Genomic DNA, 17,221 nt, shown 5'->3' with positions numbered 1-17,221 from the left:
GTTGCGAGGACGAACGCGGTGGGGCCAATCGCTCCGGTGCTTAGGCCGGTTAGGATGCGGAGGGCGACGTAGACGATGTACGATGGAGATAAGGAGGTCAGAGCGCCAAAGACGGTGTTCATGATGCAGAGGGTTGTCAAGGATCCTTTTCGGCCGAGGACCGTGTCGGAGAGGTGGCCGAAGATCCCACAACCTGAAACAGGCAAAGCTTAACCCAGGGTAAAAAGAGTCGAAAAAAAATTCTACCTACCAAAATCAAACTACAGAATATATAGTAAGCTTCAAAGAGCGAATAACCCTTCTTCTTTGTATCTGAATTGATGTGTTATTTGCGCCCGTGCCCACTGCTGATGATCTGGATGGTCGAAAAAAAAAATTTGATGTTATTTAAGGCATCTTAATTTGTAGTTACCTATCATGCAACCAGCGAAAAACGCTGACTGAGCCAGCCCAACCTTGAACCTCTCTCCGCAGACGAGTCCCCACTGGGCCACCGTCGACGTGCCTGGCCCGCCGACCATTCCCACTGAACCCGGATCAAGGCCGCAGACATTATCTAACGAGCGGGCCTGCAGTCGGGCCCGCTCTGCCCCGTGCACCTCCACGCCGGCTCCTTGTCCGCAAAAATAATCACCATGTTGTGAAAAGCGTCGACGCGGCCACGCGAGGCTCGTCAGCAAGCGAGTGCCGGAGCTGCCAAGGCCAAACTCGCCGGCGTAGGGCTGGCTGAGCGCTTTTCGTCGACCCGAGTTTCTTCGGGCCCGTCGGGGGTCCGAGGAGGAAGGAGAGCGGATGCGAGCGTGGAGGGAGTCGACTCTTGATGCATGGTACGTTTCTTGCAACCTCGGAGTTTGGTTCTGGATCCAGAGGTGTTGTGGTTTTTACTAGTGAAGAAATTTGCAAAATAGGTCTGTTCCGCAAATTTTTGCTTTTTTAGTTAGGAGGGAGATGGAGATGTTATTAGTATGAGGAAGGAGTTACTGTCAGAGTACGAGAAATTTATTTGGATGTAGGTATTTATTTGCCAAATTTCTCAAGACATAATTTCTGGGGAGCAGAGCATTCAATGCCAGCTAACCATCATGATGCACCATCAATACTGTATCGTGCTTGTTACGTGGTAACATTGGGGGGAAAAAACATTACTTTTTTGTGAGAGAAAATAAATAAATAAATAAATAAAAAGATCCATCTAACATTGGGGAAAAAAAACATTACTTTTTTGCGAGAGAAAATAAATAAATAAATAAATAAAAAGATCCATCTACTACTTTGAGATTAAATACTACGCGTGTGCAGTGTCCTAGGAGGAAGTCCTTTTATTCAGGACGTGGTTCCCTGTTTTATAACTTGATTTGTATTAATGGTGTTCCACATTCAACGATATAAAACCTACGCTTTAGATTAATTCTGCCTAAATCTTTTAGATTTGGATCCTCGTCAACTAGGAGATAATTGATTAGGATTCAATTCTTTATATCCTTACATTCAATCTTCAGAAAGTAACTCAATCGCCTCTTCATCTTCAGAACAATCCGAACATATTAGGGGCTGTTTGGATGCCTTTAGATGACTAGAGTATTTATGACACAAAATAGAAAGTGGTTATCCACCTCATCACTTTCCTTTCGAGTGTTTACATTGTTTGGTTAGGAATCTTTGTGAATCCTAAAATAATAGTATTACATTGTTTGGATAGTATAATGTAAACTAGAGTATTTATGACACAAAATGGAAAGTGGTTATCCACCTCACCGCTTTCTATAAGGTTTTGACTTTTTTATTATTTTTTTGGACACGTTTATGACATTGTATCGGTTTTCCAACAAAATCACTCCTAATTTTGGTGATTTTGTTTTCGGTGACACGGACACCTCATCAAAAGTTGTAAGCTTTTCATGTAAAATAAAATTTAAACAAACAATGTAAAGTGATGAAAGCTGACATTAGGACCCACTTTTTTACATTTTTTATCCAAGCTTTGCTACAGGGACCCAAAATATGGGACCAATAGAGGGGACAAGTGAGGTGTTCCCCTCCTATTGGATAATGAGTTGGCCATCATTAATGATGGCCAACTCATTATCCAATAGGAGGGGGACACCTCACTTGTCCCCTCTATTGGTGCCATATTTTGGGTCCTTGAGGAATTTTTCTTTTTATCCTTTTACATGGTAAAAACATACAACCAATATAATATCAAAAAAGTTCAAAAGCAAATTTATACTTGAGCGTACGTTTATATTAAATTGAAGAGATGATTTAATTTTGTCATAAATGACATTAGTAGTTTCACCGATCTGCTATGGCATCTGGAAAACCACAGCTCTAAAATTGTGAGAATCCTTTGTGGGGTTGTCTTTTCCCAACGTAACGGGGCCCAATTGTTTAATGTTCCACTGCTTTCGACATTAAAGCCCAATGACATTAGGGCCTGTTTGTTTCGTTTCCCCCACATTCCAAAACCCACTTTCCTTCATTTTTTTCACTTTCCCCCACTTTTCAAAACCCACTTTTCTTCACTTTCTCCATTTTCCTCCAATAATATTGTGACAACGCATCCCACCACATCTCATCTCATACTTTTAAAAATAAACAAAACACAAGAAATGAGTCACATCAATCAACTCATCTAACTCACTTTCCCCCACTTTTCTTCATTTTCTACCATCTTTAAAAATTACTCACATTATCCAATAATATGGTGATAACTCATCACATCTCATTAAAATTTCATTCCATCACTTTCCTCCAAAAAAACAAGAATTGCGGAGGAAAACTCATCTCATCTCATCATCCAATAATATGGTGACAACTCATCTCATCTCATCTCATCTCATCTTTTTTCCCCAACTTTTAAGAATGAACCAAACACAAGAAAAAAATCTAAACAAGGAAAGTGGAGGAAAACATCAAAAATTACTCACATCAACCAATAATATAGTGACAACTCATACTTTCCCCTACTTTCTTTTATAGCTTTGACGAACCAAATCTCTGAAAGTGGAGGAAAACATCAAAAATTATTTTCTTTTACCCCATTTTCCCCCACTTTCTGCATTTTTTGGCAAAACAAACGGGCCCTAAAGCCCAATGCATGGCCCACTTATCTGTTCGCTAAATTTAAACTCACGTGCAGTTCACGTGCAATAAGCCAAGCTGAGATAAGGCCATTATCTCTTTTCTTGCGTTTGAGAGCGAATTCGCCTCGTGCGCAGCTTGATCGAGGGAGCTCAGAAGCAAAGGCCGAGGGGGCAAAAAAAAAAAGAGAGAGAGAGAAAAATGGCAGCAATGGCTGCGCTTCAGAGTTCAATGGCGGGACTTTCTCTCTCTTCTTCTTCTTCGTTTTTGGGGCAGCCCTTCATCCCGTCTCTCGCCTCGCCATCGGTTAGTCCTTTTAAATTTCCCTCATTCTCATGTGAAGAATTTTAATGGGTTAATCCAATTTTTTCCTCGGTTCTCCTGAGCAAAAAGTTAGAAATTTTTGAATTTTAATCGAGGAGGATGGAAACCCAGATGGGTTCTTTGCAATTATTGGAATAATGGTCCCCAGTGGGAGAAACTTGATATGTTGTTAGTTTAACTTTGATTATGATCTCAATTTTAACGTCAAATTGACGTCTTTCATATTAATTTGGACTAAGGTTTGGATTTAGTTGGTAGGATGTTGGAAGTTCAGTTCCCTTGAGTCAACAATCACCCCATACTTTGATCTTCAGGAAACAAGAGATTGCCATATTAGTAATTTTTATGAAACCAATACTTGAAGCTGACCTATTCAAATTTAGCTAAACCTGTTAAAAGCTTTTTCGTAATATCTGAAACCAAAAAAGAGGGCTTTCCAACCTTATTTTATACTGAAATTCTATAACAAAAACAAAAATAAAAATAAAAACGTGAATACAAAGCTAAAGTATAACTTTTGCTTCTGATTTCAGCATCAAAACAGTGTTTGAATGTAGTTGACTTTGTGAACTACTACAAGTAGAATCATGGCCAAGCATATCTTCTAATCACGTGCATATTTGACCACATTACTTTGTGTTAGTTAATAGTTCTTCCTTGAATTCTTTCCATTCGGCGTTTTGAGGTCTCAGAGTGTTAATTATAACTATGTTATCTCAGAATTGATTTAGAGACCATTTTGTACCATATAAATGACAATTTCTCTATGCCTTTTCAATTAACATCCTTGATCAAATTAATGCAATGTTCATTTTCTAATACAGAATCTTTTGAAATCTGTTTCATGGTTTTCTTGCAGGTCACATTTGTGGATAAGCCATGTACAATAGTTATGAAGGTCAGTGTATCAGTCTTTCTTCAACCATCCTGAATTATTTTTCAGCTGCTTTTCTTCAAAATTTTATTGCTTAGCTGATATTCTCTATTCAGGACACATATCACCATAGTGTTCGTTTTCTTAGATGATTTTTCTTGCTAAAATCTTCCCTTGTAAGTTATATATTTGACTGAAGGGTGTCGTCTTAATTTGTAGTGCAGCTTAAACGTTGGGAGAGGATAGAATGTAAACCCAACAGTCTCCCTGTACTGCACAAGATGCATGTTAAGCTCGGAGACACTGTGAAAGTTATCTCAGGCCGTGATAAAGGTAAAATTGGTGAAATTACTCGGATTTTCAGACATAACAGTACTGTCATTGTGAAAGACATAAACTTGAAGACAAAGCACATGAAGAGCCGAGAAGAGGGAGAGCCTGGGCAGATTGTCAAGGTGCGTACAGCCCTTTGAGAATAGCGTATTCTATTTTCTTTAATATTATTAGATTTCCTTATCATAGGCGGTGGGCATCAAATAATCTGCACCATGTCTTAGTAAGAGCTCTTGTGTGGTGACGGTGTTAGATTTAAAGATAGGAGTTTAGGTAATTTTTATAGCCCTCTACCAATTTTGGTAGTAAAGCATCATAGGAATGGGAAAAGAGCAAGGCAGCGTATTATACTAGATGTTGCATTTGGTATTAAAGTGAATCAGTAATAGAAGTAGAAGATATTTACTGTTGTAATTTCCCTTGTCATCCTCTCCATCATGCGTAATATTTACATTTGAGAATTTCTGATAGTGTATGTCACAATTTCGTTACTAAATGTCTCTGATTTCATCTTTATGTTTAAGTTTAATAATGCATCATGATTCATCTTAATGACAGATTGAAGCAGCTATTCACAGCTCCAATGTGATGCTATATTCAAAAGAACAAGAGGTAGCTAGTCGAGTAGGGCACAAAATTCTTGAGGATGGAAGCAGGGTTCGTTACCTCATCAAGACTGGTGAGATAATTGATAGTGCTGAAAACTGGAAGAAGGTGCATAAAGAAAAAGAGAAAGAGAAAGAAGAAAAAGCTACTTGACGTCAGGTTGAAGTCAACATCACAATGTATGTAATATCTAATTCCTTCCGAACAATCTCTCTTGTCAATTCCTTTTTTTTTTCACATTGTAGCATTTGCCACCGTTTCAACCTTTGTTGTTGTTAGCAATATTACTTATCAAAGTCTAAGTTTTTCTGCTTTACATGTCGCAATATACTTGCAATGAACTTGTTAATAAACTTCATTTTGGATGCTTTATGTTTCAAGTTATGTGAAGGTTATCAATTTCTGCTTCCCTAATCAGTAATTCCTGAACTCGGTTTTAGAGATTGGTTCAGCTTCAGCATAACTGCTTTTTGTTACTAGTGATAATATTGAACAATTTAAACTTGGGTACGTGGTAGTTAAAGAGGGATACATATCAAGGGGCAGATGATTGAAGTAAGCAAAATCCAGCAGCATTGTGCAAAGTGCAAATGGTATCAAATATGACAAGATTTGAGAGTTTCAAGGCCAAAATTCAATGCATTCATTTTCTTCCTTCTTCCAACAGTAAGAACTGTAGTTGTGTCACTTCACTTGGATATGGTTGTTGGAGAACAGCAAGCTACATTCACTATTGCATTCAATATCAAAGAAGTCAAGCAACCCATGAGTTCCATGACATGAAAAACTAGTTTAGATTTTCTGTAGAGTCAAATATCGTAGATAAACGAAGAATCTGAAATAGATTTGAAGTTTTAAGCTTAAGTTAGCATTCTACCAACTTAATCTGAAAATCTAAGGTACTACATAGCTGTATTCGGATTAAGATTGATTGACTGTTTTGAGAGGATTGAATTGTGTATTGAGGTTGAGGTTTGGTTTGCAGCCAAAATTTCAAAAGCAAATTTTACATGGTAAAAATTAAAAGGTTGGACCTCACATTTTCCTCTCTTTTTGTGTATAAGTAGTGCAAGTGAAGACATGTAGTTATCACTATTCTTTCTATATTGTAAGGAAGTGTTTTTATAACACTGTACAATTGATTGGAGGAACCAAATTTTGTGGTAAGGAAAAATATCGTATGAGGTTGCATGAGCTTAGTTTATGGATGCTTCAGAATATGCTGTTTGGAAATGTTACATTGTGAGAAATGTTTTATTACTTAATTTAATTAAAACAGATGGCTACATTTGACATAATAACTGAAAATAGATTTCATTGAAGAGCAAAGCCCTTGTTCTCATTACACTGTCTCCTCTTTACTGCAGAGTCAGTTGGTGGTAGTGTAATTTTGCGAGCCCAAACGCTAAAGCAATTAAAGAGCTCTTCATGCTTGCCAGAGCTACATTTCCCTCATTGTTCACATTTAGTTTTGATTACCATTGTTTTGGCTAATCACATTTAGTGTAATTTCTTGTAGCTGTTAAATAGGAAAAAAAAAACTTTCTACAAAGCAGGGTAGAAGAGCTCTAGGATTAAGCAAGTAGAGCTCCTCAATGTTAGAATACAAGCTAGCTTTACCTGCTAATGAATCGAATCCGGATTGCTTGGTTACCCGTTGAAAGTTATCAGGAGGCTTGTGAACTCTTCCATCTTGATTGAAGGATTGTCTTCAAAGACCTCGATTGCTTCAAATGCTCTTCCACTAGTTGAAGTTGTAAAAACGCCTACTTCTCCTTTCTTTATTGGAGAGGTTGAAGATTAACTGCTCTCGATGGTATAGAAGAGCAAAAACAAATCTAACAACAAACGGAGGAGGAGGAGGCCAAACCTACTATTATTTATTGGAAAAATTAAAATAAAATTGCTTATGCACTAATAAACGGTGCGCTCTGACCCTGTCTCCGGGAGGGAAGAGAGGGTTACGTGCAAATTATAGGAGCTTTCTTGTATTGCAAATTATTATTTTAAGATATCAACTTATTTGCATAATACGCATGCCACTGTTTTCCCCTTTTCCTGTAAATCAACTTATTTACGTAGGATAGTTGGTTTCTATTTAGGGATGACAAAATTGACCCAACATCATTTGCCTATTCATACCCACCCGTCAAATGAACCATCGAAACTCATCCACCATTTAGTTAAATGGGTGGGTATAGTTTCTATTAAAAATAAATAAGTCATAAATGGACGGGCTATAACCCACCCCATTTACCCATTTAGATGGGTATTCTTTCAAAAACACCCTCAACGTTTCAACAATTGCAAAACATATTTTTAAAAGTTCAAAATTATAGAAAACACCTAGAATTAGGAAATTACCAACACGCCCTTGAAACTTTAAGATTTGCAAAAAACACCCTCAAAGTTTAAAATATTATAAAACGCTCTCAAGAGTTAAAAATTACAAAAACTCTCAAAACTTTCTAACCTCATAAATGACGTGAAATTTAAAAATTACCAGCAGCCCCCTAAAATTTATAATTTGCAACAAACACCCTTAAAAGTTTTAGAAAATAAGAAAAACACCCTCAAGAATTTAAAATTACAGAACAATCTCAGAACTTTCTAAACTTGCAAATGACACATAAATCTAAAAATTTTCAGCAATCCCCTATAAATGTAAAATTTGCAAACACCACCGTCAAAATTTTAACATTTACAAAAAACTCCATTAATGGTTAAGAATTATAAAAACAACCCTAAATTTTCAAAACCTACAAATGACGCATTAAATTCAAAAATTACCACCAGCCCCCTAAAATTTTTATAATTTGTAAAAAACACCCTCAAAGTTTAAAAAATTGTACAAAACAAGCTCAAGAGTTCAAAATTACAAAACAATCTTAGAATTTTCTAAACTTACAAATAACACATGAAATCTAAAAAAATTCAGCAGCCCTCTATACATATAGAATTTGCCAATAACACCCTTAAAGTTTAAAAAATTACAAAAAACACCCTCAAGGGTTTAGAATTATAAAAACCACCCTGAAATTTCAAAACCTACAAATGACACATGAAATCTAAAAGTTACTAGCAAGCCCTTGTAAATTTATAATTTACAAAAAACACCCTTAAATTTTAAAAATTGCAAAATGCATATTAATTTGTTATATGCATTTTATGGTTGTTCCATAAATTAACTATAATTTTTTATATGTATGAATACACGATCATTCTAAAAAGAATTTGTATTTATAATAGGAGTATTTTGACCTCTCATACTATCTACACGTCCATCCCCTATTGCGCATCCACTACTTTCGTTAGTATCTATCCGATCGAATTGATTGAAGTTTGATGGTTCGATTCCGTTTTAGATTATGTTTCGGTTGGTTTGATTTTAGAATATGTTTTAGTTGGTTCGGTCTGAGAAGGTTTCAAGCTGAACAAATTAAATTTGTCTAAAGTAACACTTACCTTCTTTTCATTAGTCCACAAGTTTGTTCTCTTTTTTTTCTTCCTCAAATTGTTTATTCTTCCAATTAGATTAATTAAACTAGTTGAAATCCAGCCTGAATATTACAACCTAACTGAACTAATTTTCGATCGGTTTGGTTCAGTGGCGGAGCCATGATTTTTATCCTATGGTGTCCTATAGAAGCATCGGTAATTGTGGAAAATACATCTCTCTCAACATAAGCCACCAAACTATCATTAAGCTGAAAAAATTCGAACACGCGCGCATGCTGGGTTCCTTGCGAGATTCGAACCCGCGCGCATGTTGGGTTCCTTGAGACCCTTTTCCGCTAAACCATCTATATTTTTGTTATTTTTATATGTGCTCTCTGGTAGATATTTAGTTTTTACTGGTGTCCTGGGAATCCGGGGGCACCCATTCAGCTCCGCCCCTGGTTTGGTTCGCTTTCAAATATAGAGAGTATCAGCTCGGTTTTTTCAAAATTCGTAAAAACCAACCGAACCAACCGTTAGCCCACACTTAATATCTGTGTAAACCACATGAATTGATAGGCTTCCTTCTTTCTTTTCAGAAAAAAAAATGAAGGGGGGAAACATGCTCTTAATTATTGATTTTAGTACGAGGCAATACAATAGTCTTAATATTAAATTTATAGAGATTTGGTTTATAGTAAGTTTAACTCCCGGGATATTACTTTTTAACCCTCAAATATGGATCCAAATATCATCCTTCTTTTATTTTGTTTGATTTGATAATTATTGTTTCCAAAATTCGTCTGAAAAAAAAATTAAATCTTAAAAATAGCATTAAAAACTCAAAGAGCTAATTACCAACCCGACGGCCAATCACATTTACACGTATTTTCTCCCGCGCTCTCGTTCTCCCCCTCTTTTCTCTCTTCAACAAGATTTCCCCAAATTCAAAAAATTAGAAACCCTAGATCCCTCAATTTGGCCGCATTTGAATTGGACCGGTCTAAAAGGGAGAAACACAAGAAATCTGTCTGGTTTCTTTACGTTTCTCCCACGAAATTTCGGCCGGTTTCTCTTCAAATTATCAGCTGCCGTTTTTAATTTTGAAACCCCGTTCTTTATCTCGTAAAAGGTTCTTTTTTCCGAAGGGTAATGGTGTTGTGATCCCAAAGCTTGAATCTTTTTGATGAAATGTATAGGAAGGCTGATTTCAGAAATGACGTGTTTGAAAAAATTTGGATTTTTGGGTATCTTACTGATGTTATCTCATGTACTTGCCTCGAGAGTTTTAGCGGGAAAGCACGGGATGGATGTCCGCCCGTTATTGAGATCGAATTTCGATGAGCAGACGGTAATAAGGTTTTCCTCCTCTTTTTTTTGTCTCCTCTATAATTTGATTATTTATGGAATATTTGTATTGTTACCATGAAAGCTTTCCGTGTGCTGATAATTTGATGGATAATTGCTTGGTATTCAATTAAGCATTTTGGAGTCTTTTGGTTGAATTATATGTGAAATTTACGTCACTGTTCTTTGCAATAGCAAAAGGTGTCTCGCATCAGAGCAATTTTACCTCAACCTCAAATTTGTTCTCTAGATTGTTGTCATTTTGTGATATGGGTATCTTGGTGTTGTTCATATACAAGTTTAGTTCGACGTTTGTCCAGTCTTCTTCCTTGGTCTTTATCTGCATGATGGAGTCATGGTCACACTTTGTTCCTCCTCCGGCTGTTATATGTGCCTATGATTGGCACTTCTTGATAACATTGTTTGCATCTACGACCGGCTTCTTCAACACTGTTGCTTTTTATTGGTAATAGATTTGAGAGAAGACATCACTCGTTTGAGAGAAGAATCCCTAGACACTCATCAGAATACAAAAATGCTTGCAGCTGTAGCTTCATGTCCTTGTTAAGATTAGAGTCCATTTAGAAGTCGTCCTCATCGAAGAATTGCCAAACAAAGATTTATTTTCTTTCACTGTCATGTTGTTATTTCGCGGCATTGTTATTGTTTTTTAGCTAAAAGGTGGGTGAAGACCTCCGTGTTCATTAGAAGTATTTAACATTAAAAAAACCCAGAGTTATACAAGCTAACATAACCACATGAAAATGGAGTCCAGGAGTCAACAACTATGTAAGTAGATTCCATCAAAAGGCAATTGGAGTTTTCAATTTATTGTAGATTTTGCTAAGCTAATATGGTAAATCTATGTATCTGTTAAATATGCATATTCTTATGATTGTGGCTTTTTCCTTGGCCTTGCAATGTTTCTTTGCTCTATTCGGCCATTGACTTTTTTTTTTTTTTTTTTTTTTTACTTCTAATTTTCCTCTCAAGTTTCAGACATTCTTGTTCATCAAGACCATTTTCATTTCTGGATTTATAGTGAAATAAGTATATTCACAATTGTTCTAGTACATTTGTGGCTTATCATAGTAAGGTTACTAAATTCATTAATTAGCTTCTAGCTAATAAGATTGGGAATCTTTGTTCTGCCCATTAAATGCTAATCCTTTTGATGTATGAAATGTTAAAGATCTTGATTTTGTCTTGTTGAAGCAGTAAATAAACTCAGTGTTGTAGAACGAAATGATTTGTAACACTTATTTTTGATAAATTATGATCACGACAGGTGGAGCAGATGTGGCTAGTTTGTGGTCTGGATTTGGCTACTATTAAAGAAGAGGTTCAAAGGTCAGATCCTTACCTTGTCAAAAAAATATTACTATCCAAAGGCAGTATGCAAGAAGCCCTCGATCTTCTGTCTCCAGGAATTAACCCTAGCTTTCGTGATTGTCTGGTCAAGCAAAACTTCCCCCTATATAATTCAGCAGATGACAGCCTAAGAATTTGGTTTACCAATTATCTCGAGTCATCACTTAGACAATTGCCTTCTATAAGAAGATATTTAGCTTCTAAGTCTTCTGAGGAGATGTCCCCAAATTCAGCGCCAGCTCCTTCTCCAATTTCAGACCCTGATGCTGATTCAAATCCGTCTTTGATCCCGAGAGTCAAGCCAACTAAAAATAGTCCACCATCACCCTCATCAGGGAGAGAAAAAGCTCCTTCAAAGGGTCCTAAGGGTCCTAAGGGAGTACAGCCAGCTTCAGATAATGGAGCCTCAGATAATGGAGTTGTAGCTTCAGATAATGGAGTTTTCTCTCAACAACCTGATGATAAAATTCAGCGCCAAACTCCTCCTGTAAATAATCAATTCAATAACAGTGCAGTTATTATTGCTGTTGCTGTAACTGCAGCGGTGACTGCTGTATGTGTTGCGCTTGTTTTCATCTGCTATTTTAGATGGAAGGGAAAGAATCGGTATGCTGGCTATAAAATAAAGGATGACAAGCCGCTTCTGGGTCTTAGTATAAGCGATTTATCTGGTATGTAAATGTTTTTATTCAATCCATTTTGGAATAAGCTTATTTTTACTGCTGGTTTTCTGGTTTTTCTCATTTTTCTTCTATTTTCAGGTTCACAGAAGTCTACGGACACTCCTAGCAGTATATTAGCCCCACCAAAGCCTCTAAAAACTGATCCAAGCCAATGTATTCAGGTTTCATGCTCGGATGGTTCGGCTGAGACTCAGTCGTTAGGTAAACTTCCAGGGAATCCAGGTCTTCAAATTTGAATTAGTGTTTATTTCACAAAACACCCTGAAGTCGGGGTTTTTGCCTAACCCCTCTGAAATTTTTTATCTCACATAACCCGCTGAACTTTGGGATGTCTCATAGAGCACTCTTGAACTTTAAACTCTCATCACTAGACCCCGCCTAAAATTGGTAAATACCTAAAATGCCCTTGAGAAAAAACCATGAAAGTTAGTCATTTGTCATTTACAGACAATGTGACTCCTTTCCCAGTTGACGGGTTTTTTCTCTCTCAATAAAATTTTAGCTACTTGCAAAAATTACAGGTGGAGTGGGCGTCAGGAGAGAGACCCCCACCCCCCCCCTCCCAAAAAAAAAACTCAAGGGGCTTTTCTGAAATTAACCCATTGAATTATTCAAATTTGGGCTCTACAAATGCAAGTTGTTCTATTGAGCTAAATATCATTGTTTTAACAGATACTCCTGCTCCAAAACCACCACCACCTCCTCCGCCTATGCCTCCTGTTAAACCTCCTCCGCCTCCTCCTGGCCCACCTCCACCACCAAAATCCGGTCCTCGCCCTCCACCTCCACCAAAAGGTTCAGCTCCTCGACCCCCACCCGGAAAAATCAACATTACAAGGCCAAATAAAGCCCCAGCACGTGCACCAAATACGAATGGGGAAGATTCTGCAGATGACGGAAATGCCCCTAAGACCAAACTTAAGCCATTCTTTTGGGATAAGGTTCAGGCTAAACCTGATCAGGCTATGGTCTGGGATAAGCTAAAAGCTGGTTCTTTCCAGTAAGTTTGTTGTTCTTAAGATCTTGACTTGGTGGGTTCTTGGTGCTAAAAGGGTCATTTCAACTTGCAGGTTTAATGAGGAGATGATAGAAAGCCTATTTGGTTACACCGATAACAAAGAGGAGAAGAAGATGTTGTCACAGAAGGATAATGCTGCTCACTATGTCAGGATCCTTGAGCCTAAAAAGTCACAGAACCTGTCTATTTCTTTGAAAGCAATGAGTGTAAAATCAGAGGAAGTTCGTGATGCACTTTTGGAAGGTAATTCTAGTGTTATTTATGTTCATGCAATAAATAGCATGAGTTACTTGCCGATATTAATTTATATGGTTAATTGGGGATATACCCTGTATCAAATTGAACTTACTACCTTTGTAGTTCCATTGTTGCAGATAGACCCCTAGAATTAATTTTTTTTAAAACCCTTTAAGGGGTTCTACGTGCAATAATAGATTTTCTCTCAGGAGGTCTCTTACAAACTATAATATTCTGTGTATGGATACCAGGAAACGAGCTTCCAGCAGAGTTACTCATTACATTGCTGAAAATGGCACCTACAACTGAAGAAGAACTGAAGATTCGGCTTTTTGCTGAACCTTCTCAGCTTGGCCCTGCAGAACAATTTATAAGAGACATAGTGGATATCCCATTTGCTTATCAGCGGATGGAAGCTTTGCTTCTTATGTCTTCTCTACCGGAGGAAGTTTCAAGCATTTCTGATGCCTTTTCAGCTTTAGAGGTAAGCTTTTATCTCATGTCTTTGTTTTTATTTTGAGTTAATAGGACAACTAATGCTCTTTATTTCTTAGGAATTTGAAAGACATAAATAAGGGTTCAAAGGAAGACTTATTCTTAGATATTAGGCGTGTTCTTATAAGATAACTTATACTTTTTGTTGATTTCTCTTTTTAATATTTTGCTGATTGAGAAAGATCAACTTGAGTCTTCTTCGTAAAAAGTACCATACTGAAAGGACCTACCTGATATAGTTTAGGAAAATTCCTCAAGGACCCAAAATATGGGACCAATAGGGGGACAAGTGAGGTGTCCACCTCCTATTGATGGCCAATTCATTATCCAATAGGAGGTGGACACCTCACTTGTCCCCCCTATTGGTCCCATATTTTGGGTCCCTATAGCAAAGCTCAGTTTTATGGGGCTGATTTGCATTTCTCATTCAAATTTGTGATCCATTTGAGAGCATATTATAGGAGAATACATGTTTTCTGTAAAACATTTAAACTTTGCTTTTGGATACTTAATTCATTTTACTCTAGGATTAATTCCGGATAGAACCATGTACTATTGCCAAGTTGAACTTAGTACTCCTGTAGTTTTATTGTTGCAGATAGATCTCCCCTTGAAAGAGCTCAATTCTTGCAGATAGACCACCTGAAAAGGACCAGAAAAATTTCACGCGGGGTGTCTATCCGCAATTAACCCTTATATACTACAAAATGTAAATGCAGCTGAAATTAAAATATTATAGTGTAGCTCAAAATATTTCAACCTTATGCTTCATCCGTATCCAGGTAGCTTGTAAAGAGCTAAGAAACAGCCGCCTTTTCCTAAAACTCCTTGAAGCCGTCCTTAAAACAGGCAACCGCATGAACGATGGCACATACAGAGGAGGAGCGCAAGCGTTTAAACTCGACACCCTCCTAAAACTCTCGGACGTCAGAGGAACCGACGGAAAAACAACGCTCCTCCACTTTGTCGTCTTAGAGATCATCCGTGCAGAAGGAGTACGCGCAGCCCGTGCAGCCCAAGAAAGTCGAAGCAGCGTTTCAAGCCTAACCTCTGAAGATCTCCTCGACGAGCCTCCTTCTGACTCCGGAGACTATTACCGAGCTCTTGGTCTTAAGGTCATCTCGGGTTTGAGTAGTGAGCTCGAAAATGTCAAAAAAGCTGCAGGGCTCGACACTGATGCACTGACAAACACGGTGGCGAGCCTTGGTGAAAAGGTATTGAAGACGAAGGAGTTTCTGAGGACCAAGATGGAAAATTGCGACGAGGAGGGTCGGTTTTTGCCAGCACTCAGAGCTTTTGTGGAGCATGCGGAGGCTGATGTAACTAGTTTGCTGGAGGAAGAGAAGAAGATGAGGCTGCTGGTGAAGGAGACTACTGATTATTTTGATGGGAACAGCGGGAAGGATGAGGGCCTGAGGTTGTTCGTCATCGTGAGGGATTTTCTGGGCATGATTGATAAAGTGTGTAGAGAAGTGAAGGTATTGCCGAAGCCGAAGCCACAGAGAGCTAGAGAAAGTATTGCAGCGTCGTCGTCGTCGCCAGCGATGTCGCCCGCTAGAGACCCTCCCGTCAGAGATCCTCGGCAGTTGCTGTTCCCGGCGATCAAGGATCAGCGAAGGGAGGGTTCGGATTCTTCCGGTTCTGATGAAGACGATTAGCTGGATGAGGAGGTGTTGTATCCTCAGGTACGTTAAATGATTGATGCAGTGGCCTCCATTGGCTTGATGAGACGGGCCTTCTTTCGTCGGCAGCGGTTAATACGGGCATCAACAACACGGACTGGCATCGACCCACTTTGTAAATGAAAATTTTAGACTTATTGATTTATTATTTGTGCACATTGTGTTCCCTTATTTTATCTTTTTCTGGGGGAAAATGTAAAGTTTTTGTTCTGGTTAGCAGGAGATGAATATCATCCGCAATTTTTTTTTATAAATAAAAATAAACCATTAAAAATAGGTTTAAAATGTCAGAAGTGGGATTTGAACCCACGCCCTCTCACGAGGACCAGAACTTGAGTCTGGCGCCTTTGACCACTCGGCCATCCTGACCTTATCGAAGAGACCCAATTATTATCCAGACATAGTTCCTTCATTGTTTTCTTTTTTTTTTGGGTTATTTTACTTAATCGCTACGAGTTTCATTCCGTTTTAAAGTAATCAAGAATCCGCAACCTCCGCAACCTGCTCCTCTTGTGCTCTTTCATCATCCGCAATGTCTTACCACCGCATTGATTTTTGAGAAATATTGAAGACAACACTTGAATAAAAATATTGCAGGCCCTCAGCTCCCAATTTTGGGAACTAAACACGCATCTCGTTAAAAAAAGAAAGTTTCGCATTTTCATGCATCTAAACTAGTAACCCAAAACTTAACAAATACGCCACCCTAAACAACTACAAACTCTAAGCCTAAAAAAAAAGAAAACCAAGACGCCAAGATCTAGCAAAAGAGTACTTTTTTGAACAAATAGGCGAAGTCCTTCTTCACATGTGCATCATCAGCTCCGGCCTTTGAAGAGCCTGCCAGCTTTTCTTTGGGAGGGCAAGAGGTTGTGAATGTTGGGCATTCACTCTCCGTTGGCGATGGTGACTGCCGCAGGCAGCTTCGAGAGCTCCTCGTCGTTCCCTCGACCGCCCACTGAATGTGCCTCGGCAACGAATTCTAGTCTTTTCTTGTTATCTCTTGCGGCGTTTCCAGCGAGGCTTCCAAACCTATTCTCACGGCGAAAAAAAGGTGAGATTTGTGATCAATACCATTTTCATTTTGATGAATTCCGCACTTCCAGAATTTATCAGAAGAAAAAAAAACCGCCCACAAATCTATACCGAAACAAATTCCAACCAAGAATTGGCGGGCAAAAACATCATTTGAATCAGGAATTCAAGAAGTATACCTCAGCAGCGATGGTACTCGATAGGAAACGGCGCGAGGTACAGCGCGAGCGGGCCGGCGCCCAACCCTCCTCGCGCGTATTTTCCCGCGCTTCAAAGGAAGCGAAGCGATCCTACAACCGGAAACTGGAGCCCGGCGCTTGCTGCTCCTCGACGTCGCTTCTCGCCGCCGCGGAACCAATCGCCTCCTCTTCCCGCCCATTAATTGAGAATTTTCGATCAAGAAGTTTCTGGCGAATTTGGGCTTAGGTTACGAGAAGCGGAGAGGGGGAAGCTTAAACATCTCTGCTAACGAGAATTGGGGTCGCGTTGCTTGATTTGGGGAGTCGGCCCTCATTATACGGTTGTGTTGAGTATTTGCGCCAATGAGGAGAGAGCACTCGATTCGAGCGATGCTGACCGTTGGTATTGAAACAAAAAATGGACGCTAGATTTTGCTGAGTTGAGGTTTGTGGATTGGCGTGATGAAAATTACTGAACGGGAAGGGCCTCGAGAGTCTCCCGAGTTCGCGCGGAGGCC

The 17,221-nt window shown here is 38.6% G+C and overlaps 3 protein-coding genes and 1 non-coding gene across 5 annotated transcripts in view; 2 read left to right on the top strand and 2 right to left on the bottom strand.

The window, feature by feature from the left end:
- Positions 1 to 1,084, bottom strand: part of LOC109847987 (organic cation/carnitine transporter 4-like) — a 2,157-nt gene extending 1,073 nt beyond the window's left edge. The window contains 5 exon segments of the mRNA XM_020417222.1: positions 1 to 193; positions 413 to 563; positions 566 to 658; positions 660 to 857; positions 1,079 to 1,084. Of these exon segments, the coding sequence (XP_020272811.1) occupies positions 1 to 193; positions 413 to 563; positions 566 to 658; positions 660 to 857; positions 1,079 to 1,084 (641 nt within the window).
- Positions 3,176 to 5,595, top strand: LOC109850494 (50S ribosomal protein L24, chloroplastic-like). The gene is made up of 4 exons (XM_020420508.1): positions 3,176 to 3,387; positions 4,265 to 4,303; positions 4,504 to 4,734; positions 5,171 to 5,595. Exons 1-4 carry the CDS (start codon positions 3,283 to 3,285, stop codon positions 5,369 to 5,371), a joined length of 576 nt encoding a protein of 191 aa, XP_020276097.1. The 5' UTR covers positions 3,176 to 3,282; the 3' UTR covers positions 5,372 to 5,595.
- Positions 9,540 to 15,645, top strand: LOC109850624 (formin-like protein 5). Of its 2 annotated transcripts, none has more exons than XM_020420675.1 (7): positions 9,540 to 10,007; positions 11,292 to 12,045; positions 12,136 to 12,258; positions 12,730 to 13,057; positions 13,128 to 13,318; positions 13,564 to 13,796; positions 14,590 to 15,645. In XM_020420675.1, exons 1-7 carry the CDS (start codon positions 9,843 to 9,845, stop codon positions 15,463 to 15,465), a joined length of 2,670 nt encoding a protein of 889 aa, XP_020276264.1. In that variant the 5' UTR covers positions 9,540 to 9,842; the 3' UTR covers positions 15,466 to 15,645. The 2 variants fall into 2 exon arrangements, with proteins under 2 accessions (XP_020276264.1, XP_020276265.1); XM_020420676.1 differs by having other exon boundaries at positions 9,540 to 10,015.
- Positions 15,775 to 15,858, bottom strand: TRNAL-CAA. The gene has a single exon. It is a non-coding gene; the product is annotated as a tRNA-Leu (tRNA).

This window comes from Asparagus officinalis, chromosome 7, assembly GCF_001876935.1.
Source record: "Asparagus officinalis chromosome 7, Aspof.V1, whole genome shotgun sequence".
NCBI classification, from domain to species: domain Eukaryota; kingdom Viridiplantae; phylum Streptophyta; class Magnoliopsida; order Asparagales; family Asparagaceae; genus Asparagus; species Asparagus officinalis.
This window is presented reverse-complemented; position numbering and strand designations above follow the sequence as displayed.